Here is a 25,342-nt window from a genome sequence, read left to right as displayed (position 1 = left end):
TCCTACTTGTAGAAGTTTAACGTTATGCAATAGCTCAATTTTATTATGTTTTGTTTTGTTGTCATGGAGACGCATGTAAGTAAGCGAGCGCGAGTTTGAAATAGTGCGTGAGGAGAATGTTGATAATTATTGAAAAGAGTTTTAGTCAAAGAGATCACGAGAACACTTTAGGCAGGAAGAATGCATATATAAAGGAGGAACGCTGAAAATAGAAATAGAGAGGAAACAGAGAGAGAGAGAGGATTGGCATTGGGTTGGAATCGGAGCATTGGGCATTCGCGAATCAGAGTGTAATAATAGCGAGTCGGTGAGTCACTCAAGCAGCTAATTTAAGTCTACTAGTCGAGAAGCAGTTAGCCAATAAGTTGTAGAATAACAATTATAGCTACGGAAAACAACTGAGTGACTACTAAATAGACTAGCAATACTTGAGTTGAGATTTAATTTCAGGGCCGACCTTTCAAGGACATACAGAACCTTGAAGTATAGCACAGGGTTACTAGAGAATTATAGAGGCTGTGAAGTTGAAGTTTAACGATAGTTGTGTTTAGAATTATAGTGTCTAAAGAATTAATTGAATGCCTGAGGAATGAACAACTGTGCATATAAAATTTCGAAGTTAAAGAATTATTGTGAATTGCCTTAATTCATGAGTGATCAGTAGTACTTCAAGCAACAACGTTTGTTTATGTGTATTGTGACCCATGATTAATTTAGTTATTGCTTAGATTTATTTTAATGAGTGCCGTATACTGCTCAAAGTGTTTACAATTATAAAAAATGTTTGTGTGTAAGTTTATGAAGAAAGAAAATTATCGGTAAGATTATTCCAACCATTAATATTCCTATACAGAGAAGTGTGTGAGTTTCATCCTACAATTTCCCTATACTAACAGTAACTATTGCAGAAATTAGCTGAAGTTTAAATTTAAAAGTGTTTATTTGTGAAGAGGTATTACTGCAATTTTTGTTGTATTTGGAACTTAAGGAACTGTGAGAAGACTGTATTATAGAGATAACAGATTTACCATTGTCTGAGTTTGTATGATTGTATTATCAGAAAGGCTGAAGTGTTTATAATAACTAATTTAGTGAATTGATCTTAAGTGTAAAATTTGTGATTCTAAAATTAAATGTTCGTTTTCGTTAACCAAAAGTTGTATTTTGCCTGAATCTCTTTTACTGCACCGTTCATAAAATATTCGAACCAAACCGGGTAAATTAAGTGAGTTAAATATTCTCGGCCAGTATATATAATAACAACATATAAGAGAAGGGTAGTTAAGAGTTGGTTTATCTTCAGTTCTTGAACTAATTCAGATATAAGTGGCACAGTCTTTAAATATAAATTTTCTTTATATTAGAATTAGAAATCAACTTGCAACCCATCAACTAGTTAAAAACATCGTAATAACTATATATATATATATATATATCTGTATATATATACATATACATATATATACATATATATATATATATACATACATATATATATATATATATACATATCTACATATCGGATCCAAAGTATAGATTGAGAAGAAGTAGGATCCAACAACACAGTCCACATAACCCTATATGTTAACAAATATAAAGCATCACAAACTCTGATCACAATATACTTAAATACTTTTTTGTTTTCTATTTTTTGCTGTATTAAGTTAGATCAAAAAAGCATAAATGTTCAAGAATATATTAAAATAATTTTTAAATTTTCAAGAAGAGTATTTTATATACATTAATTTTATATATGAAAAAATAAGCTTAATGTTTTTATGTGGCGTTTGAGATTAATAATTAGGTAACCTTTGAAAGAAATGTTATTAAGATATTTATTAAACATCTCGAAGAATTTTTGAACCCTTAAAAGTCTAATTAAAACTGTCGTTATTTTCTCTTTTCTTTTCTTTTTTTTCTTTTTAAATGTACGGCAAGCTATGTGTTAATATGCTCCCATGCTGGCTTTTCGACGCTAAACGTGATAAATGAAGGTGGATTTAGTCAGATCCAGCCTTACTTTGGAGACAATAGACTGTAATCGTTAGGTTAACATCGAACACCCGCAAAGTTTAAATAAACGCGTGTCATTACACTACCTTAATTAGCGCCTAACTGAAGTAGCCGAGAAAGTAATTCTGAAACTTCCTTTATACGGTGTTAATTTACCTGCCTGTATCAGATTAAACGTAAGAATAACTCCTGTGTTTTATTCTATCCTGCTGTTTTTCCATTATTTATCACATCGTCTGCAAACTTGTCACAAACTAACTTGAAGAGTTAAGCCGCGCGATCTAACCAAAATATTAATTAAATAGTTGCAACAATTTATCATATTTCAATAGAAAAGATTATCAAAGTAAGCAAAAAAAAGCAGTATTAATCGTATAGCCAGCTTTATATGTAAGCTGCCATCTAGCGTGCAACACAGAAACTAGTTTCACCACTTAATTTTTATACCAAACAAAAAAATATTAAATTTTCATTACATTTCATTTTTTGTTTGTTTATTTAACAGATGCGATGGCGAAGATGCTGTGAGTGTATTTATCTTAATAAATGGGCTTAAAGACCGCGTTGATAATCTGTGTGGTAATAAAATTCCTGCCCAACTCATGTCCAATGGACCTTCCATGACAGTTGAATTCCGTACCTATCACACATCACCTACTGCCACCGGCTTCAGTGCCATCTATCGATTCGTTTCAAGTAAGTTGAATTAATAGAAACTAAATTAGTCACTTTTGTGTATTTTAAAAACATTTATTGGTCTGTTATTATTATATGAACTGGAAAAAGTAAAAACTAAAGGTGCATTAAATGATAAAATTAGGATAAAAGCCAATGAATGAAATTATAGTAATCAATATAAATGTAAAATTTTAAAAAATAAAATATAATTTCAATTTAAGATGTGATGTCATTACAATACACTCATTAAACCAGAGGTCACTAGAACTAAGCTCGCCTACTCCTTTTGGGAATAAAAGTCATCAGAAGATTTATTTATTTATTTTCTCCTTAGCATATTAGGCTCGATGGCCTGAGCTGCTGATGCTAAAAAATATTCATTTTATATGCAAAGTAATCTGCGTCAAGAAACAAGTCACTTAATGATTGCTTCTGTTTTTTTTTTTTTTTTTTTTTTTTTTTTTAATTAAGAAAATATTTTTGACATAGTTTTGAATGAAACCGTATCATGCAATCAATGTAACATCCTCATATATTTGATTCGCACTTTGTTAGGTCTCTCGATTTGTGCTTACGCGCAGACCTACACTCCACCGTGCAGGTGTTCGAAACTAAATCCCACAGACTAGGCTAGTTTAACCTTCTTCCTGCCGTATCCTATGCCTGCCAATTGCATGTGCTCTTCTGGTGGTCTGTCTGTTTTGAGAGACGAAAAACCCTCCATCCCCGTATGAAATCGGCTAACTCATCACTTGATTGAAAAGACCTGGTAAAGGTTAGAAATATATACACGTTAGCACAAGAATAATGTTTCATTTGCCAAATATTTCGGTCTGAATATTACACACCATCTTCAGTGGCTACATAGGAAGAGTTTTTAAAAAACAAAGCGGAATACGAACAATTGATCATTCATACATAGAACGAGCCACGTGATGTCATATCGCTAAGTATTAGAAGAGTAAACATTTTTAAAACATAATTAAAGATATTAATTCAGAAATTCATATAATGATCTCTTAAATAACATTAGACTGATATAAAAAAAATTAATGTGTTATCCTGATTAAACTTTCCCAAATTTTTGATATAGATATACAGTCATTACGATTCAGGTTAGGACGTTGAAGTAAGGTCTCCACACTTTCTTTAAATAAACGTTCAAATTTGTAGTGACATCTGTGTAGGAGGAGAGTCTTGGACCAAAGGATGTTCTGGTTTGTTTCTAATCCATGCTGAGCTAATCCAGATTTCTCGTGTTTGTTGTGTTGAATGGATGACTGATGCTCTTGAATTCGTTTTTCTATAGAGCGTCCAGTTTATCCAAAGTAAGAAAGATTACAATTGCAAGAAACTTGATACACACCAGGTAGAGACAAGGGTGAGCGTTTATCTTTAGATGAAGGAAAATGGTTGGATAATTTGTTAATAGGTGTATAAGTGGCTGTTAGATCATATTGCTTTAGAATTCTCGAAATTGGTTCTGAAATCCCGGAAATGTAAGGAATTGGAACTCGACGTATTGAATCTTGGTTGTTCTGTGTTGGTTTGTAAGAATCGAAAAGATGTTGGGTACTCTTTTCGGAGAAGCCATTTAGTTTCATGTGATGTTTGATAGTCGAAAGTTCCTTCTGTAATAAAAACAGTTCCTTCTGTTTATTTAAAGAAAGTGTGGAGGCTTCAACGTCGTAACTTGAATCGTAATGACTGTATATCTATATCAAAAATTTGGGAAAGTTTAATCAGGATAGCACATTAAATTTTTTTTTTTTTATTAGTCTAATATTATTTAAGATCATTATATGAATTTCTGAATTAATATCTTTAATTATGTTTTAAAAATGTTTACTCTTCTAATACTTAGCGATATGACATCACGCGGCTCGTTCTATGTATGAATGATCAATTGTTAGTATTCCACTTTGCTTTTTAAAAATTCTTCCTATGTAGCCACTGAAGATGGTCTGTAATATTCAGACCGAAATATTTGGCAAATTAAACATTATTCTTGTGCTAACGTGTATATATTTTTAATCATTATGTCACAAGTATCGTTAAAAAATCAAACCTGGTAAAGGTTCTTCACGTCATAGACGGGATCGAACCCGGGTCTTTCTAGACTTCACTTCATTAGGTACATTTCGCCAAACGTATTGCATTTATTAGATTTTTCTGGTCCTTAGACATCCAACTGCAGGGATTTTATTTTAATTTGTTATATCATGAAAGTTGGGCGTTTTACCAAATACGTATTTTAATTTGCTAATTAGCTAGCATATCCACTCTCCAACCAATAGGCTGCGGGTTCGAATCCTGCCACGGGTATGGATGTTTATGATTGCCTTACTAATTTTACTCATGCATATATACAAATATACACTCTCCCAAGGAGAAGTACACCCAAGCCTCCTGTATTTGGGAGTAGCCTTTACCCAGCAGTGGGATGCTACCGGTTGATTATCATTTGATATTTAAATTTGATCTTTTCTAAAAAAATTATCAAGTCATCGTAATTAGCTCCATTCAGACCATTTTTGCAATAACATTTAGAAAACTCCGTAATAACACAAATGAATAACCCCTCTCTAGCGAATGAAATCTAATAACATTTGATATTTAGTATCTGCTAAAATTGGTTATCTTAATTGTGGTGTCAATTGCTTCGGTTCATCTAAGTTTAATTTCTGGGACAGTGAATTATGTTATATGCTATCCGAAATCACTGTAGTTCAAAGGTAAAAACTTCGGGATACTCGTCCTTCGTTTGAAAAAAAAAAAAAAAAAAATTAGGAAATGGTGATGATGATTTGTGTCATCATCATTTCTCTTAAGACTTTTTTTAGCTCAAGGCAAGTTAGTCGGTTTCATATGGAAGTGGAAAAGGTTTTTTTTTTCTCTCCCCTGAAGTTCATTTTTTTTTTAATCCAGAAGAACACATGTGATCTATAGACACAGTGGAATAGAATATATAGACGCACCCGATCTTTCTAAAATGGGAATATGACAACAACAACAAATATTTTATTACTGTCTCGAAGTTATTCCTGTTTGTACATATTATTATTTTTATTTTATTCTATTTATTTATTTTTATTTTATTTTATTTATTACTTTATTATTATTTCATTTATTTATTTTTTGCACGCCTATCAAATACACTGAGATTACATAAGTTTATTTTTTTACATCAATATCGACACTCTTCGTTTGGAAAGAGATGGGTTCGAATCCGTCTAGAATTGGTTCGAACCCTTGAAATGACTTTTTCAACGGTAAGTTAATGGGTCTTTCAGAGGTGTAAGGGTTTTTCTCTCGAAAACTTGGATTTTTTTCCGTCCGTAATTCTAAACAACTGGAATGCATTATTAATTATGAATTTTTGTATTAATGTGCTTTGCTGTCCATTTAGGTACTCTTTCTGAGTAAGTAATTGGGCATATACTTATATGGGGAAAAAATATATTATTGTAATTTTAAAGCTTCCATAAAAATATTAACTAATAATAAGTTATTTATTAATTTTATTCATGTAATTATTGGAATAAAATTAATCCATATGGTTACTATGCACCGAACGAATTTCAATCAATAGTAACGTGATTTGTATACGAGCAATTTATATTTGTTTTATACTTACAGATTTTGGAATTTCATCAGGAAGACAGGACCAACAAGCAGGTACTGTTTCGAATTTTACATTTATGTTGTTATTTTTATTAAAATACCAGTTAGTCAATAGCTAATTAATATGTTTGAATTTTAAAATAAAAAAAAAAAATGTTCGACGTGTCTGAAATTATTTTTTTATTTTCTATATATATTTACAAAAAAAAAAAAAGAAAGAAAATTTTCAAACAGTAAGTTTGGGCACATTATATTAATGAGAGCTGCTCAGGAATATGACTCAAGTAAAATTCACCTGAGAGCCACCAGCAGTTGTCTGCCATACTCTTTTCCCCTGATGCTTATAGAATTCATCAATAGCATTTGGCTAGTTACCTATGATGGCTAAGGCAAAGCCTAGCTTCCTATATAAAAGGGAGTAAAAGGGCTAACAGATTTTTTTATTGTACACTACTTAATTCTAAATTAGATGCTCAAAAGGTAAGGTATATTTACCAGCTGCCTTGTTCAGTTGGTATTGATGGTGCCTTCGATAGGAAACATTCGAGTGTCGAATCCCGTTTGGGAACGTGAAGAACATTCAGAAGGATTTTTTAACTAAATGTAGGTTATCCAGTTTTATATGTAGGCCGCAAAATTTTTATCCCCGAAACTTGGGTTTCTCCTATGTAATAAAACAAGAAAACTATGAGCAAAAGACGTAATTAGTAGACTTTCACATATAAATAGCCAAATGCTGTTGATAGATTTTATAGCATCAGAAAAGAAGATTATGGCAGACCAATGCTGTCATAACGTGGTCCCTAACCAATATATTATAGTTTAAAACAGTTGTTTCTGCAACTTTTATCTTCTTAAAATATTGTTTTATAAGATGTAATATGTATTGTACAAAACTTTTCTTTTTTTTTTCAGTATGTAGTTTCATCTTTAACAGTACAGAAAGGCCAAATGGGACCTTCACCTCTCCTAACTGGCCTGGTTTCTATCCTCGTGATACAGAATGCCATTATTTCTTCTTTGGACAGACAACTGAAAAAGTACACATCACATTTGCATACTTCGATGTCGAAGGAGTTGCACCGTAAGAATTTCTTTCATTGTTTCCAAAAAAAATATGTCAAGGTGTGGGGAAAAAAAAGAAATGAGACTACACGCTTAGTTTATCTTTCACACGGGAAATATTCATTTGAGAAGGACCTGGAAAAATCGCGTTCTCGTTTAAACCAGATGAACGGTACCAAGGTTAGTCCTAATTGCGTATTTTCTCGCTCATGGCAGTGCGTTAGAAATTTAAAGGAGCACATTAATGTTACATTTTAAATCATATCTACCAAAATTTCCACCAAAACTTACGGTAAGCTGATAAAATGTTATGATAAAATACAGCTGATATCCACTGTTTGATTAGTACAAAAGATTTTTATGCTAATCTAATTTGATTTGGTTGAGAAAACATGGACAATGATCTGATCTACAAAATCACGTAAACATGTGGAATGCGTGTATGGGGGAAGTTGGAAATGTTATGCACAGTGATCACAGTTTAATAATTAAAATGATGGTCAGATGCTAAAGATAGATGGGTAGATCCTAGGGAATTAATTTTTAACATTATAATCGAATATTTAGATATTAAGAAAGTGCACACGGAGATAGTACCCAAGATTCTGACACACTACCAAAAGGGAAAAAAAAAAAAAAAAAAGACTGCATTGACCTTCTTGAATGAATTGGAAAAAGACTGACTTTTTGGAACATTTACCGATGATCAGTTGTGAATATTCCGATAAGACTCCAACAACCAAAAGACGAAGTCTCCAATGGACAATGATTCCGCCTCTTCTAAGAAGGTACGCAAGTAACACTCCACAGTGAAGACGATGTTGGCTGTTTATTCTCGATAATGAAAGTATCACACGTCACGAATATATTTCAGCGGGAGAAACGTATTCAACTAGTCCACAAAGATGTTTTGGTACAAGGAGTTGTGGTCCCCTAAAAAAGATTGTTCATGATGACATTAATCCTCATTTAGCATTTAACGAAGCAATTTTTTGTTGAAAAACAGATTATTATTATTATTATTATTATTATTATTATTATTATTATTATTCCTGATACCTCCAAGGAGTCCGAAGACTCATCGCGGGAGGACATCTTCAACTGTCTCTACACCTTACCTCTACTACGAATCAACGCCATCTATCGCCCACCTCCAACACCACCACAACTAGTAATTTTTGTCTGTAAATTGCGTGTGTTCTGAAGGGCCGATTTGTATGTATCACAGCAAAAAGGTCAGATCTTGCTTCGTAACTTTTCAAATCTTAAATTAAAAAAAAGTTTCATGAAAGAAATAACCTATTTTGATAAAAATAGGTTATTTCTTCACTGTTTCAATAATAAAACCACTGTTTCAATAATACGTTTTGTTTATCTGGTCTCTTTTCTTTCTTGCTCCACCTCGTAGATGATAATTAATCTCTTAGTTATTTATTGTAGTCATATTTAATATTTTCAATCCATGAAATCATCCAGATTATCGATTAAATAGTTTAAAATATTTTAAATGATTATCGTTAAGATTCCACTTGATAATACGTAACAGAATAAATAATTTCCATGAATTTTCGAAAATTAATAATCAGACTTTCAGAACCTCATTAAATAAAAAGTTTTATTTCATTACAAAACCGACATTCCTTGTTTTTTTTTTTCCCCAAGTTCGTATCTTTGAATAAAACTTAAACTTTCAATAGCAAAATGTCTGCTAAAGTTTTTGCTTTCGCTCTGCTATTAAAGGAATTTTTTTCCCCCTTAATGCGAAATGATATATTGAAAAACAATTTATCACACACAACGTATTGACACGTTTGATTCTAAAAATATGAGTTCTTTCAAAAACTAGAAAGTGCTATAAAGAAAAAATATATATCAGAATTGAAGATATAAACGAATAACTTACAATCACAACATATTCTACTGAGATGGCGCTGTAAAGCAATAGTATATTTCAGAAGCAACAGATAAAGCGTTAGTGATTTTCAGAATGCAATGATTACTGTTTAAAAAAAAAGTCCATTTAGTCAAACTATATTCAAGTAAATTTTTTTTATCACCAGTACGTATCGACGCAATAAAAAAATTACTTTTTTTTGCTTATTATAATTGCTTCAGTGAATAGCGAATTCTTATCGAAAAGCGTGGCTGACAAAAAAAAAAAAAAAAAAAAAAAGAATAAAGAAGGGAAAAAAAACTAATTCAGTTTCTTGCAATCATTAAAAAGTCATTTTAACTTGATTTCTATGGCAATCTTTCACTGGCGATTAGTGTTCACAATGGAATATCTGTTTATTGTACGTGAGTATATTATTCTAAATAAGAAATTTAGCAATTAAAATTGGGTTTATTTCGAATCAATGCATTTTTCTCTCTCACAGATGTACCAGCGAAACTGCTAGCGACTATTTGGAATTTTCTAATTTTCGTACCGTCGACCGCAAGATCCCTAGGCATTGCGGCGTAAACAAACCAAAAGTGATTGAATCAGATGGCGATTTTTTTCGTATTACCTTCAAATCCAATGATAGGTTCGATGGAACGGGCTTCGAAGCATTTTATCAATTCAGGAAACACGAAGGTAAGTCATATAGCATTCATTTTTCACGAAAGGAGATGCAAAGTATAAATTTCTCTCTTCCAAAAAAGCTAAGAAAAAAAAAGAAAAAAGCAAACTGTGTGCGTGTCCGATGAAAATGGCTAACATATTATCACATTTATTTCTGCGATGAAACTACTGAAGTATATCTAGGATGGCTGACAGCCTTTTTTTAATGAACATTTATGCTAAGATAAAGAATATTCTTTGATATCTTTACTTGATCATTCTGGAGAATTTTGGCAGGGAGTGGTTTATAATTATATATACAATGCATATGAATGTAAGCTTTTTATTAACATTGCAGTTTGTTCTTCATGGCTATCTTGGTAAACCACTGTTCATTTTATTACAGATCCTTTCACAATTAGAAGGGTACGCTCCCAGTCTGGCCTTGGTACCTGTAAGTACTTGTACATATATTATTATTTTAATCCATGGAGTCAAAAGACTCATCGCAGGAGACCCGACATTCACACACTAACCATTATTTACACAACACCTGTCATACCTCTCTTTAAATTCATTCACAGTTGAAGCATTCACAACCGCCTCTGGCAAAGCATTCCACCCATTCACAACCCTCCAAGTAAAAAATCTAGTCCTAACACCCTTGTTAACCACACTCTTACACAATCTCCAGGAATGGCCCCTCGTTCTCTCAATTCCTGCACTGGTCTTAAAAATATCATCAGTATCAATCCTGTAAAATCCCTTTAACAATTTAAATACCTCTATCATATCTCCTCTCCTACGTCTATCAGCTAGTTTTTGGGGCCCACAGATCATCGATCTATCCTCATAGGGAACATCCCAGACCTGCAGCTTTGTAACCTGCCTCTGAATCCTCTCCACCACTTCCGCATCACCAAGAAATCCTGGTGACCCGATCTGTGTGCAATAGTCCAAATGCGGCCTTATTAATGCTTTATAGAGTGGAACAATAACCTCCCTATCCCTGCTTGTTAGTGTGTTCCTCAACAACCATGTAATTTGATGTGATGTTTTGGCAATCTTTGCAATATGCCCTTTAAACTTAAGTGCTCTGTCAACAATAACTCCCAAGTCTCTTGTCTCAACAACTTCTTGCAGTTCAGTTCCGTTAATATAGTATTCCATTAATATAATAAACAGCATGCGACGTCATCCTCCCGAAGTGCATCACCTTACACTTAGCCACGCTGAACTGACAGCCATTTACCTCAGTCCATACTGTCAGCCTATTTAAGTCATTCTGTAAGATATTTACATCATTTGAATTGATTATCGCTCTTCCCAATTTTGCACCATCAGCAAACAAGTGGATATTTCCGATATCATTGATGTACAAATTAAACAATAGAGGACCAAGCACTGAGCCCTGAGGTACACCACTAATCACTTGCCTTTTCCTGGACTCAGCTCCTCCGTAAACCACTCTTTAATTTAATATCTATCCACCAGCCATCCTCCAATCCAAATCACCAGCTTCGGATCCATACCCATTTGCTCTAATTCATGCAACAGAATTCCGTATGGAATCTTGTCCAGCAGTATCACTGAGTAAGGATTTCCTTTATCCAACTCCACTGTTACTTTATTATAGAAAGTAAGCAAATTACTTGGGCAAGACCTACCCTTCACAAAACCATGTTGCCCCTTATAAAGTATCATATCGCTGTCCACCCAGTCCTAAATTCTAATTTTTACCAATTTCTCCAAAATCTTAACCACCACTCTAGATATATTGATTTGTCTATAAATATAAACGAGATATGATCAAAAAGTTATTTTCTAGACCGAGTGAAAATGCTAAAAATTGGGCATTTATGAAAGGATTTGTGTAAATCGTTTAACATTCTTGGGGGGGATGCGTACATTTTTTTGTCACAGTGACAAAAATGATGAGGGAAAAGGGATATGCAAATACAGGGTTTCTGCAAAAGAGTGATGGTATTTTAAATGCGCCTGTCTGATAGCCGAGTGGTTAGCGTATCCGCTTTCCAGCCAAAAGGATGCCAGTTCGAATGGGAAAAGTAGACCCAAAAACCTCTCACAGTGGGAGAGGCCTTGTCCAGCAGTGGAGAAGATACAGACTGAATATCAATTTTAAATGCGCAGGTGCAAAATTGTTGATGGTTATCTAACCTAGGATAAGTTCGTCTAACTTGAATTTTACAATATCTTTCATATTACACCCACCCTCATTATGATCCGATGTCGGGATGGCGATAGTTCAACAAAAAACGCCCATGTTAATTAAGTTTAATAAACAAACATACAGGTTAAACCCATTAAATAAAGAGACAAAATTCGTATATAGAAAAGTAAAGAGCAACATCGCTGTTACGAATCGAAATGTACTGCGATCATCAGATTCTTTGGATGCCCCCCCCCACCAGTGGCGCACCCAGAGGGGGCATTCCCCCAAAGAAAAAGAAAAAAACACTAGAAAAATTTCCAAAATTATTTTCCTAATTAAAATTTATGTTGTGTCATGTATTTTATTTCTATAGTACTTATGAATTAGCGATCATTGCAGATGCTCAGTCATAAGTCGTATGCGATGCGTAGTGTGTATTCTCAAATCGTCTACTCAACTCTCTCTCTCCCCCAAGATTAAATCCTGAGTGCGCTACTGTACCCCCACTGAATCAAACCATTGCATAACACTGAGATAGTACTATTAATCATTTGGCCTTCCTAGAACAAATTCTTTCAGCAACAATTCAATGATAATGAAAGAAAACAGTCATACATTGTTTTCACTCGCGAATTCGACATTGGAACCTTTTGGAGATATCGGCGATCGCCATTCATGTCTCGCAGTTGTGTCGTATTGGAAGCACTACGATTCATCACACAACTAATGAAACCATTACAACATGTACTCGTTGATAAGAGCAGGATCTATTTAAATTAATAAATGTAAATAGAAATTCACATCGATGGGAGGCTGCATACACTATTAGATTAACAGAACTGGAGAAAGTGGGGAGTCAAGAAATTTGGGGTGATATTTGATAGAAACTTAAAATTCAGGGAACATATTACAAAGGTGATGAAGGTAACCCAGAGGATTGCTGCAATACCGAAAGACGCTGGCCTGCAGAGATAAGAGTTGTCATTCCATTGTGATAAAGCCATTATCAGACCACACTTGTACTATTGTTCTCAAATTTGGTCCCCAGGATTTGAAGTGGATAAATTAACCATGGAAAGAGTGCAGATGCAAATAACAGATAGTATCAGGACTGTATAGTGCTACTTATTAAAATAGGCTGAGAAAATGTGAACTACAGAGTTTGATAGATAGGAGAGGTGATATGATTGAAACTTGTAAATTGTTCAGAGTGAGTTAGTGTTGACCAGGGAGTCTTCATTTGGTGGAACAGGGGGAAAGGAGCAGGGACAAGGGGCCGTCCCTGGAAGTTACGAAAGGAAGTTGTTAGCAAGAGGTAAGCAGTGGTTTTCTTTGCATGGAGGGTAGTTAAACTGTGGGATGTATTTCCTGATGAATGGTGCGAGCACAAATGGTCGACGGGTTCCAGGAGTGGTATGATACTGTGTTTTCTAGGGTGGGCCTTCCACAATGAGTCTCGAATCATCGTCAAAATACTTGCATACTTTTATATATCTATCACTTGCTACATTTGTGTTGAAAACCTCTGGTGGAAATAACCCATTTCTTCATAATTCAAAAGGAAAATTAGAAACTGCTACTTCAAATCATCTACGTTGCTGCATTTGAAACAACAGTATTACATAGGGTGCTCATCTAATGGAACATACCATAGAAAGGGCCTATCTTTGTGAAACAACTGCATAAGCTTTTTAACATCACCTGATTTTTTTTTAGTTATGAAAAACCACATCATGTAAATGCCTTCCACTTTTGACTCACAAAACAGGTCCTTTCTACAGAATGTTCCATAATTTATGGGCTACCCTTTATTTCATTTGTGTTTCTAAACGTTGCATTTAGTCTTTAACATAGTACGGCCAAGTTCTTTCACTATGCAGCAATTCGGCATGCAAGTGTGGATAGTCTTAATCCCTGGCAGCAGTTCAGCTTAATGTGTCGATAGTTTGAAATCTATTTTAATAAAGGTCTACTCTGAAAAACACGGAGTTATTCTTTCAGACCATTTCAATAGCATAAATGAAGCTTATGCTGGGCTTAATCTACCAATGCATTTTCTTCCCACAGAAGTATCTTTCAATTTGGACCTCTAACAGCCAGTCTATATGCTGCATATCTTAACCACACACACAACTAATTTTGTAATCCCTTAGATACTGCTAGATGGAACAGGGAAAATTCTAGTTATAAACATGACATTGTGTTTATTTCATTCTGTATAATCAAAGATCTCTTTAACCTGCTAGGCATAATGACCAAGTTACTTAGCTTCCTATAATCATAATGTCATGATAGCAGATTACATGAATATAATCCTCAATACATTTCTCAAAGTGTTAAAGATAGAAGTGTTTCTACCCTTGCATTGTTGTTTTTTTTTTTTTTTAATCCAGTAACATGCAAACACCATCTACAGGGCATGGAATGGAGTGAAGTTGTATGTCAGCTTGTTTCCTGTTTTGATGGGCCTACTTTTATTACTTCCTGCTATCATGAAAAAGCACATGGTCAGGGCACAAGATAAAGGACTTTTAAGGCCTATAATCTCTATTTCTCTGATGAATTCTTTTATAAAGAGTAAGCAGGCTTAACTAAATTTTTTATATTCAGTTATCACCTGGTGTTCCTATAACCAAGATCCTGAAGCTGTTCATAGAAAACGTATAAAAAAAAATCCTCAGTGGAGTGGTAATTTAATTAACTTCCCCATAGCAGTTCATAACACTGTTTCTCTACTTGTATGAACTCTTGCAAACTTTTAATTGGAAAGTACTATTCCCAACCTCAGTAGCTGACTGAGATGAACACAAAATAATAAATAAGAAATCTTTACTTGTGTTAGTTTTATTTTATCATCATACATTTGTGGGCCAACATTTCATGTGAAATTGAAAAATTAAAGAGTAGAAACTGGATATCAGATTATCTTTATCTGTGTGCAAGTTCTTTGTAAGTTTTTAAATATCTTTAAAAACTTAATCCAAGACTATTTTCTATAATTATGTATACATTTTGTTGAAGTCCTGAAAATACTTCAGGCACAAACTTTGTTTGCTTACACTTAGATAAAGGATTAAACTAAGTACATATATAATTTCTTGGTATCTTTAATTTATGTATACATTTTGGTTATTCCCTAAGTTTGGATATGTAGACATATCCAAACTTAGGGAATTTTTATTTCATCATTATTATACTCATAAATCTAGACTGCTCATTTAAGATATCAGCAATTTCCATGTGTATTGTATATATATATATAATACAAGTGGAAGTTGTTGATATCTTCAACTTCAGACAACCATTCATTGATATGTTTGCGATTCCCACTAGCATTCAATAACCTCTTTCCCCTAAGATAGATCGATAGAGATTATGTGAAATTTTTTTTATTTTTTTGTACTAGGCTCTATGCCTGTTATGACCTAGTAAATGTAGTTTTATAAAAACCTAATTAAAGGGATGATAGGGCAGTTTATCCTTATCTATGACATCAAAACAGATGGCTTGTCTCAGACTAATTCAAGATTTAGGTGTTGAGAGTCTAGTTAGCTACGTATAAGGGGGACCGGAAAGTAATCAATTATTTTTAATGTCATATTTAGCTGATTGTTTTTTCTTAAATAACACAAATTATTAAATTTGATTTTTATTTAAATATCAGCATTAGTTTTCTATTTAAAAAATATTTTTTTTTTATTTAAGATTATTTTTTTTAATATGGCAGACTTTAAAGTTGAAGAGCACCATTTACGTCATTGTATGCTGTTTTTTTCACCAAGGAAAGAATGCTACTGAGGCTACCAAAATCATTTGCTCAACTTATGGAGATGTACTGAAGGTTAACAAATGTCAGCAATGGTTTAGGAGATTTGCAGAAAAAAATTTTTTGATCTCTTTGATCGTCCTCGATCTGGAAGACTTTACTCTAGATGACGATGCTCTTAAGACTTATTGAATCAGATCCAAAACAAACCATACAAGAATTAGTAGAGAAACTTAATTCATCGTGGCCAACTGTCCAAGAGCATTTACATAAGAGTGACAAGGTTCTTAAACAGGGTGTATGGGTACCGCATGAACTGTCAAAAAACAATAAAGCACAGACGGGCGATTTGCAATTCATTGTTGACCAGACTAAACAAAATGACCCCTTTTTAGAACGAGTCGTAACTGGTGATGAAAAATGGGTGCTGTATAAGAATAAAATGCAAAAGGCGGGATATTCATGGAATTATTCATTATGAACTCATGGAACGAGGTAAGACTATCACAGCAGCCATCTACTGTGAACAATTAGAGCGACTACATCACAAGCATTGTTAATCAAACGTCCTGCGCTTGTCAATCGAAAAAGGGGTAATTCTGCAACAAGATAATGCAAAACCACATTCTGCAAGAATGGCTCAAGAAAAAATTAGGCAGTTAGGATGGGAACTTCTACCACATCCTCCATATTTGCCAGATATTGCCCCTAGTGACTATCATTTATTCAGGTCCTTAGAACACAGCATAAGAAATAAAACCTTCCGTTCGCAAGATGATGTCCAAAGGAGTTTGATATCATTTTTTGCCTCCAAAGAAAAAACTTTTATCAAAAAAGGAATTCTAAACTTAGATCATTGGAATAAAGTTATAATTAACGATGGTGATTATGGAATTGAATAATGTTAATTTGTTCTTTAATAAAATTTATATTAAAAATGTAGTTCAAAAAACTGATTACTTTCTGGTCCCCCTTATAGGTTGCATTTCTTGATCTCTGGCCAACAGGTGACAGTGTCACAACCACTAAACAGTATGTTCATATACTTTAGATAACTATCAAATTTGCTCTACAAATTTACTACTCATTGTATTTTAACTCTTTCAATAATCAAAACAGGTGATATAATACCAATACTGAAAGAAACTAAGCAATGTAAGCACATACTGCTCATAAGTGTTTGTGGTGAGATTGTTGCTTGAGTTTCTAAAAAAGCAGTTGGTTACAACAACAAAAAATCTAAATGCAATATTCAAGCTAAGTACACAGATTTTTGAGAAAGTGGTAAAATGACGACTCTTGTAAGATTTTGTTACCTAAAAAAAGACGAAACTGCAAAATTGTCTGTCCCCTCCCCTCCCCTCTTAAATGTATTCTAATTACTCCTAACTTTTGATATTCTGAATTTTCTCCTGTCTGTTAACTGAACTATCATGATTAATTCTCTACTTAAATTAGAAGACAAATATTCTGATTAAAGAAAACCCATTTTCAAATATGAATCTAATGGTATTATAATTGTTGTCATTTTTCTAAATTTCACAATATTACTAAATTGTGCTGTTTTCCAATTTATAATTTACTTCACATTGTAAATAAAAATGGGCAACATCACCTATAAGATCAATTATTCCAGGTACCCTCTCAATGCAACAGATGGCAGCACAGGTCACACTGCTATTCCTTGTTGGAGTAATTCTGTCATGACATAAGTTTACCAACAGCTGTTAAAAGTGCCTCCCTATGAGGAGAAGGAGAAAAGAGACTGTAACTGTGATAGAATACCAAAGCATACTCAGCAGTTCAATAATGCCAGAGACATTTTCAGGAATATTTCCTGTAATCTATCCTTTTTCCTAGGCTATTTAAATGGATTGTTTCTGTAACTTCTCTGAGAGTGACATGTTTTTGTTAAGCTACAACTAAGTGATTATATGTTGCCATATTCTGTAAGTCATTATCATATTTTAGAAATAAATACTTTTATTTTCTGTCGCAGGTGTTGACTCCATTCTTTATTGCTTAAGTTTGTGATTTTATTCACATCTGTATCAAAACCAGGATACACTGCATATCAATATGAATATTACACTACAATTCTGGTAAAACGAGTGAGTATAACACAAAATTATGCTCCCATTAGATATTCATTTAGACACTCATAATATTAAAATGTCTTCTTTTATTTTTAAATATCCTAAACATGCTTTTAACTTTACAAGATAAGAAAGCATTACATTTTATAGTATAAGTTATTACTTTCCCATAAAAACATGATTGATATTAAAATAAAACTCCAGTGGCAAGTGATATCCCTTATAAAATATCGAATGGCACATGTACAGATACAGACCAGTTCTAAGCATACAAAATTCGAGATATCTACAGCTAACATTTTAAAGACTCATACATATTGAGCAACTAAATACACATATTTTTAGGTTTTCTGCTTCTATTAAATTATTTACATCACAAATATTTGCTCGAGTGGATATGAGAACAAGGCTTATTACAATTTTCTCAAGTTCTTTTGGGATACATACATATTTTGTAAGTATGACATATATTTTGTTGTATAATAAGTACATTTGATTTTTTATATCCATCCAACAATAAAGAAAATTTATAGAATACAAATTTAATTTAATACAAATTAAATTATCTTATGAGATCAACATTTTTTTTTTTAAAAAAAAAAAAGCTTCATTTAGAATTACCATTCCAACACTTCTTATAAAACAAGTTATTATTTTTTTTTTTAAAGTAATAAAAACCGAATAAACACCTGTGCAGTTTTCTTTTGATACTTCTAGAAAATTTTTGCTAAATGCATTTGCTGGCTGGCAGTTCTATTACTGCTCTTCCATAACATATGATAATTAGTTATCACTACAGGGTCATAAATTAAACTTATACATTTAAATCCATCTCCCATGATAATTTATGGAATAATACATTTCCTAAACTTTTCAAAAACTAATAAGATAATGCAAATAAATATATATATAAAAAAAAAAGGGAATGTATAACTTCGTCATGAACAGCATGCATATGTAAATACATGTACAGTGATCCAGTATTTATCCATCCTCAAATAAACCAGAACCTCAGTTTACTGGCTTCTCAACCCTTTAAGAGTAGCCTGTGTCATGTGATTTCTGAAGTACTTTTTAATTGGACATTCAGTTACATCCGTAAACCAATTTCCTAACATGACTGAATGATTGAGAATAAGTGTGTGTGCAAGTGCGTGCATGCATGCATGCACTTGCACACACACACATGAAAGAAAAAATATGTGGTTAATAAAATTATGTAAATGTTCTATAAATCCTACAGAACATAATATCCAGTTTACACTTTCTAGTTTTTTTATTTTCATTTAGAAAATATTTATGATGTATGAAAAATACAAATGAATGAATTTCAAGTAGCCAAAGCAATTTGCCAACCAATATTAGAGACACAGTTCTCCACAGTTAACCATTTTCCTTCACCCACCCCAAAAATATATATATGAGAGCATTACAGACTCTCGAGAAGATGAAAGATCACTTTCAAAGTTATGCTCTAAAAAAATCTTCATAACAAAAGGGGAAGAAAAATAAAAAAATAAAATTTCAGCTCAAATATTTACAAAACTTTTTGTTTTTCTCAAGAAATGTCTTTGTTGTATCCTTTTACAACTAATTAATGAGAAGATTAAGGCCTGAGTTTAGACCAAAAGGCACATCACTGGCAATATTAACAGTACCAGTCTGGAAGCAACATTTGTACATATCAATATATATACACAAATAGTAAGCACAAATAAATATGGCTGAAGTTCCTTGAATAACTACCAATAAAATATAAATCAACTTTCTGTTTTCTTTGGATTTGAATGGCATTCATCCTCAGGAGAAGAGTGACCATTCAAAATGGCCACAGAGCTTTCTTCGTCCGAACTCTCAACTTCACTAGCAGAACGAGGAGATAAACGGCATCCTTGTGCCAAGAAAGAATTCAGTTTTCCACATGAGGCCAAAACAAGTCCAAGGTATGGTGGAGATGGCTTCAGAGGCCTTGAAATATATTCTGGGTGGTACTGGACTCCTATAAAGTAAGGATGACCTAATGGAAAAAATAAAAAAGGCATATTTCATTTGAAATCATGACTAAACTCTTCTTTCAAAAATGAAAATCTGATGTTTTAAACTTTTACTCTTTCACGAGATTTTATGAATCTAATAAAATAAAATTAAGATATTATTACCAGATAACTCCATAATTTCCATCCTCTCTCCATTCACATCTTGTCCAACAAACTTCATTCCTGCAGCTTCAAAATCTGATATAAATGCTGGATTTACTTCATAACGATGCCTATGTCTCTCTTCAATGCAAGAAAGATCACCATAGAGGCGACCTAAAAAGAAAATGGTATGCTTTGTTTTAAACAAACTACATCTACATATCTAAAATGAAGGGGGAGGGGGGTCCAAATTTATACTTTTTTAAAATTGTATATTACATGCACAAAAGGTCACAAATCTATCGTACATGCAGTACATAATCAAGAAACTAAACATGGAATTTTTTCAAGCTGCCTCAAACAACCTCCAATAACAAGGTAGTGCTCTCACACCAGAAAGTAAAATTTACTCAGCTAAGTATATTATTTATTCAATATTCATGTAGATATTAAGCAATAGGGAAAACTGAGGATGGGAAGTAATTCTCCACATTTCTTACTAGATATATGAAAGTCTGTCTCCTAGCTTTGACTTTTAAATTTCTATTTATACATTTCTTTCTTGGTATAACATGTAGTTATTTCGTGTGTAATAAACCCCCAGTTAGTTTGAAGAAGTCCAGGGATTGTCACAAACAAGACTGCTAGAATTGCAAGGATTCATTCAAGAGAACACCCCAAGGGGATCACTTTGTCATCTTTTAAATTAACAAAATAAATTTAATTTGAAATGTAGTAACAATATCTTCTACATAAACTAGTTTACTATCAAGACAAAGTCTTAGGAGGGTCTGAAAAAGTTTACACACACAGAGATTACATTATAAAGGTTCCAAAAAGTAGTGGAGAGTTCAAACTTCTTTCAAGTGTTTTTCATGACAATCTTCTTGCTTACAAAAAGTTGTAAACCATCAGCCTCTTGATAGTATTGGTAGACTTAGGTGGTAAACAATTTATCACCTGAGGTTAGGTATTGCTTATTGAAAACCTAATGTTAGCAAAAGCTTGTTGATATCTCATCTCAAGAACAAAAATCAAACATGGACCATTTACAAACTAGTTCAGGTTTCCAATAAGAGAAACCTCACAGCAGGTGATGAAACCTGCCACCCACATATATTTTCTATAATATTCCATTAATAGAAAAAATTTCAGTATTCTGAACAAATTTAACAAATTTAAGACAGTTGTAGAAAATGTTTTTTTGCTTGGTTACAAAGTAAATTATACATATCTTAGAACTTGACAAGATAAAAGCTTCAACAAGAAAAAATTTCTTGGCAAGTATAATTTACTTTGTAACCAAGTAAAATACCTTTCTATAGCTATCTCTTAACCAGAGTGTTTTTTATTTTATGATGCACTTTTTTGTTACTTGTAAATGGAAATATGACTTTTGCATTAATTCAACCTTGGTATCCTTCTGGGTATGGCCCCCAATGAACCTTAATAAAGGTCAAAACTATAGGTAGTGACCGATTCAGCCAAAGAGGCATTTGAAGTTGTTTGCAAGGAGAGAAAATAAAATCATAACTCCATGGTTGACTCAAGAGATTAAAGAGTCAGGAAGAGGATGGGTGGGATATCCAAAGTTTTTAACAAGTCAGTATTGCTCTGAGAGAATACAGAGAAAAATGAAAGTGAAGCACTACATGAAAGGTTAATCAACTGGAAAACTTTGGTAAGAACACAGAAGATATATATATATTGGGAGGTGGCAAAATGTACTCAAGACTTAAAAAATATTATAAACAGACAAAGAGTACTGTAAAAGGAATCAGAGGACAAAAGTGACATGAAAACTGAAGATATCTGAGCTGTCTGAAGTGCTTATTTTGAAAAATGTAAATGAATAACCAGTGACAGAAAAGTGGTAGACAACATTCAATAAAAATGCACTCAGGAATAAATAAATACTTGAGGTAGAAAAAGCTATGAAAGACCTGAAATCTGGAAAGGTAGCTCACTAGCTTTACAACTAAGGAAAAAAACTTCTAAAAACTTATGTATGGAGTATAGTATTTTATGGCAGCGAAACATGGACAATGGGAACAGGAGATATTAGAAAACTGGAGGCATTTGAAATGTGGTGTTGGAGACAAATGCAAAAAATAAAATGGACAGACAAAAAATCTAACGAAGATGTGCTTAAGGAAGTAAATGAACCCAGAATACTGATAAAGACATTAATAACAAGAAGAGACAGATGGATTGGACATATCTTATGACATGAAAGTCCGACGAGAAGAATAATGGAAGGCAAAATCAAAGGAAAAAGAGAAAGACCAAGGAAAAGATACTTTGATCAAATAAAACAAAGCACTGGACTAAAAACATACTTTAAAATAAAGAGGAAAGCAAACAGAAGAGAAGAATGGAAAGAAATGCTGCTGAGCTACCAATCATAAGACTGATGCAACAGAAGAAGCTCAAGTAGATGATATTTGACCAGATATGGGATGTTTGTTAATGTCTTAAGAATGATAGATGAATTTCACCATGCAGTACAAGATCACTGTTCACTAGAGATTCATGCTTGTTTTCTAAAGTAAAGTTTCAATGTTATCTAACCCACAGCACACTCACAGTACTTAAATATGATAGGTTTACAATCTTACATGAGTGAGATCCACATAAAAGACCAGTCTAGGTTTAACAAGAGATGTAAAATTGACAAGGTGTGAGTATATAAATTATCAGAACATCATTTTTATTATTATTACATGATACCTCCAGGAAGGCCAAGGACTCATCATGGGAAGGCACACTACTCCCAATTTTAGTTATAAACTATGATCTAGATGAGTCCTTATAAAAACCACTTTGGTCCCAGAAGAATCCACCTGAGTACTGTTTCTGTGTTTGAACGTGCCATTTATGCAACAGAAATTCAATATAAAATCTGCATCATGTGTGTCTAATTTTAAGTTTCGTAGAAACAACAAAACATCACAGAAAGTCCAATTGCACAGTGCCTTTTTGACTAAAACTTGGGGATCAGGATAAATTGTCGGCATGACAGTCTACCAAACATGTTGAACAACTCAGGAAACAGACACAGGGTAAATAGAAGTCTCTTCCCATAGCAATTTAAATAGTGTGGTGTGGACTAAAAAAAAAAAAAAGACATACAGAATATTGCTATTTTTGCCTAACTAACATGTAAGGTATAACACTAGAAATAGTCCAAATCTTTCTTCTGTCTCTTGTAGAGCAATAGTTCATGAGCCTAATCTCCCTATACCATATTACCACCCAAGAATACTATTGTGAATAAATTATCTACTGAGGTCCGAACAGAGTTGAGATTTAAATCATTATACAGAACATCTGAAAAAAAAGCAATATTTTCACCATCACTCACCTAGTAGTTCATTCTATTTATGTAAGACTTATGCAAATCTCTAAATTCTTTTTCAAGTGAAACATATAACATGAATTAACTTAATCTGTGGAGATTTGAAAGTTGTCTGTGCTTATAAAGCAGCATTCCAGTTGCAAAAAAATATGCCATGTATTTTTTGCAAATGGGAACAGCAGTGTCTGCCATCAACACTGGATGCTTAAAAAAAGTAGCCAGTACTGATTACAGACACTGCTGTCCCCATTCACAAAGAACATATTTTCATGCAACTGGTTTGTTGAATCAGAAGCATGACAGAGAAAAATCTGAACATATTTAAAAAATATATTCAGAAAATTTCAAAAGATTAGGTTTAAATACACTATGTGGCCAAAAGTGTCCAGACAGCAACTGTTTGTATTTCCCGTTGCTACAGCATTGCTGTCAATATGAGGTCAGGCCTCCTTTCACTGCCATTATAGCCATTATTCCTTCAGAGTAGGCTCTCCATTAAGTGCTGGTAAACTTCTGCTGGAATCCATTTCCATTCCTCCTGTAGTATGATGAATATGATGAACAGCCAATGAGTGTTAGTTAAGTAGGTTTCTCATGCAACCTTCACTCCAACACATCCCAAAGATGTTCAATAATGTTGAGGCTTTCGGCTGGCCAGTTTAGTTCTTCCATCTCCATGTCTTCAAACCACAGAGCTAGGACCCTTGCTTTGTGAGCAGGTGCATTATCATGCTGATGGAGAAAAGGACCTATTCCAAACTATTACCACAGTGTGAGAAGAACAAAATGTCATGGTAGGCATCGACATTTAAGGATCCAGACACAGAAACCAATGGGCCCAGTAACACACCAGGTTAAACAGTCCCAGACCAATATGTTACCACTTCCAAATTTCACAAACAATACAAGCCATTTCTGTAAGTATTGTTCACCAGGCATCTGTCAGATCCAGGCATGTTTATTGGATTGACAGATTGTGTACTGCAATTCATTGCTCCACAGCCTGATGACAATGTTTGCACCATTCCAGAAGATGACAGGCATTGAGAGGTGTAATCAAAAGCTTGTGAGATGCAGACGAAACTCAAGGGAAGACACCTGCATTCTGTCACTAGCATCCATTCCAGCTCATGCAAATGTGGTTTGCAATGGTTGCTAACACTGACTGATGATTTACTGTGACAACATGCTTCAGAATTTGCTGGTCAGATTTGTCAGTTTCTTGGGCCTACCAGTTCAAGGGGACAGGTTTGGTGGTTCCATCACATTTCCACACAACAACCTCAATGATAGTAGATCAGGGCACGTGCAATGTGGCAGAAATCTCTCTGACTGAACTTGTGGACTTCAACTATCATACTAATCTCGAATGGACTCAATTCTTTTCGTCCACTCATCCTGACAGTAAAGAATATCTACACTGCTAATGCCACGTGCCTATGCTTATATAGCGTTGTGGACATGTATCTGAATCATTATCATATGGGCAAAGCCATGTAGAGCTACGGGGATGTCCAAACACTTTTGGCAACATAGTGTATGAACTTCTGGGTTCATTTTTCATTCTCATTTACAGTATTTTCTTTAGAATATTGGTGCAACAAGAGAACAGAGTGAATAATTTCATCAAGATACTAAAAAAAGAAATGGAAAGGAAGTACCAGGAACACTGGAAATGCTCCTGGCGATAAAAAAATAAACAATTATTAATGAACATTTATTTGTATATAAGCACTTTCATTTAATGTTGTTTTCATTTTATTCATAATTTTATAAACATTATGCTTATTTGGCATGGTTTTCTCCATTATTTCAAGGTAGCTAGCTAAATACTATAGACTAATCATGCTTTTTTCTTTTTTTTGGGAGGATGGGGGGGGGGGGTT

General features: G+C 33.4%; 2 protein-coding genes across 4 annotated transcripts in view; one reads left to right on the top strand and one right to left on the bottom strand.

Annotated features, from left to right (window-relative positions):
• The window catches only part of LOC150099311 (suppressor of lurcher protein 1-like), a 118,105-nt gene extending 100,247 nt beyond the window's left edge, over positions 1-17,858 (top strand). For all 3 annotated transcript variants that reach the window (XM_090403642.1, XM_090403641.1, XM_090403643.1), the window contains exons 10-15: positions 2,519-2,709; positions 6,331-6,369; positions 7,231-7,399; positions 9,759-9,958; positions 10,332-10,379; positions 17,501-17,858. In XM_090403642.1, the coding sequence (XP_090259768.1) occupies positions 2,519-2,709; positions 6,331-6,369; positions 7,231-7,399; positions 9,759-9,958; positions 10,332-10,379; positions 17,501-17,571 (718 nt within the window). In that variant the 3' untranslated portion in view covers positions 17,572-17,858. The remainder of the gene's footprint in view (positions 1-2,518; positions 2,710-6,330; positions 6,370-7,230; positions 7,400-9,758; positions 9,959-10,331; positions 10,380-17,500) is intronic.
• A 699-nt stretch (positions 17,859-18,557) lies between these two features.
• The window catches only part of LOC150099310 (CTP synthase 1-like), an 85,104-nt gene continuing 78,319 nt past the window's right edge, over positions 18,558-25,342 (bottom strand). The window contains exons 12-13 of the mRNA XM_090404501.1: positions 20,120-20,272; positions 18,558-19,977 (exon numbers count right to left, since the gene is read on the bottom strand). Of these exons, the coding sequence (XP_090260627.1) occupies positions 19,721-19,977; positions 20,120-20,272 (410 nt within the window). The 3' untranslated portion in view covers positions 18,558-19,720. The remainder of the gene's footprint in view (positions 19,978-20,119; positions 20,273-25,342) is intronic.

This window comes from Typopeltis vanoorti, chromosome 14 (assembly GCF_054136105.1).
Source record: "Typopeltis vanoorti isolate ZY-2024b chromosome 14, IOZ_Tvanoo_1.0, whole genome shotgun sequence".
Lineage (NCBI taxonomy): Eukaryota > Metazoa > Arthropoda > Arachnida > Uropygi > Thelyphonidae > Typopeltis > Typopeltis vanoorti.
Note: the sequence above shows the minus strand (reverse complement) of the source record. Positions and strands in the feature narration are given on the sequence as shown.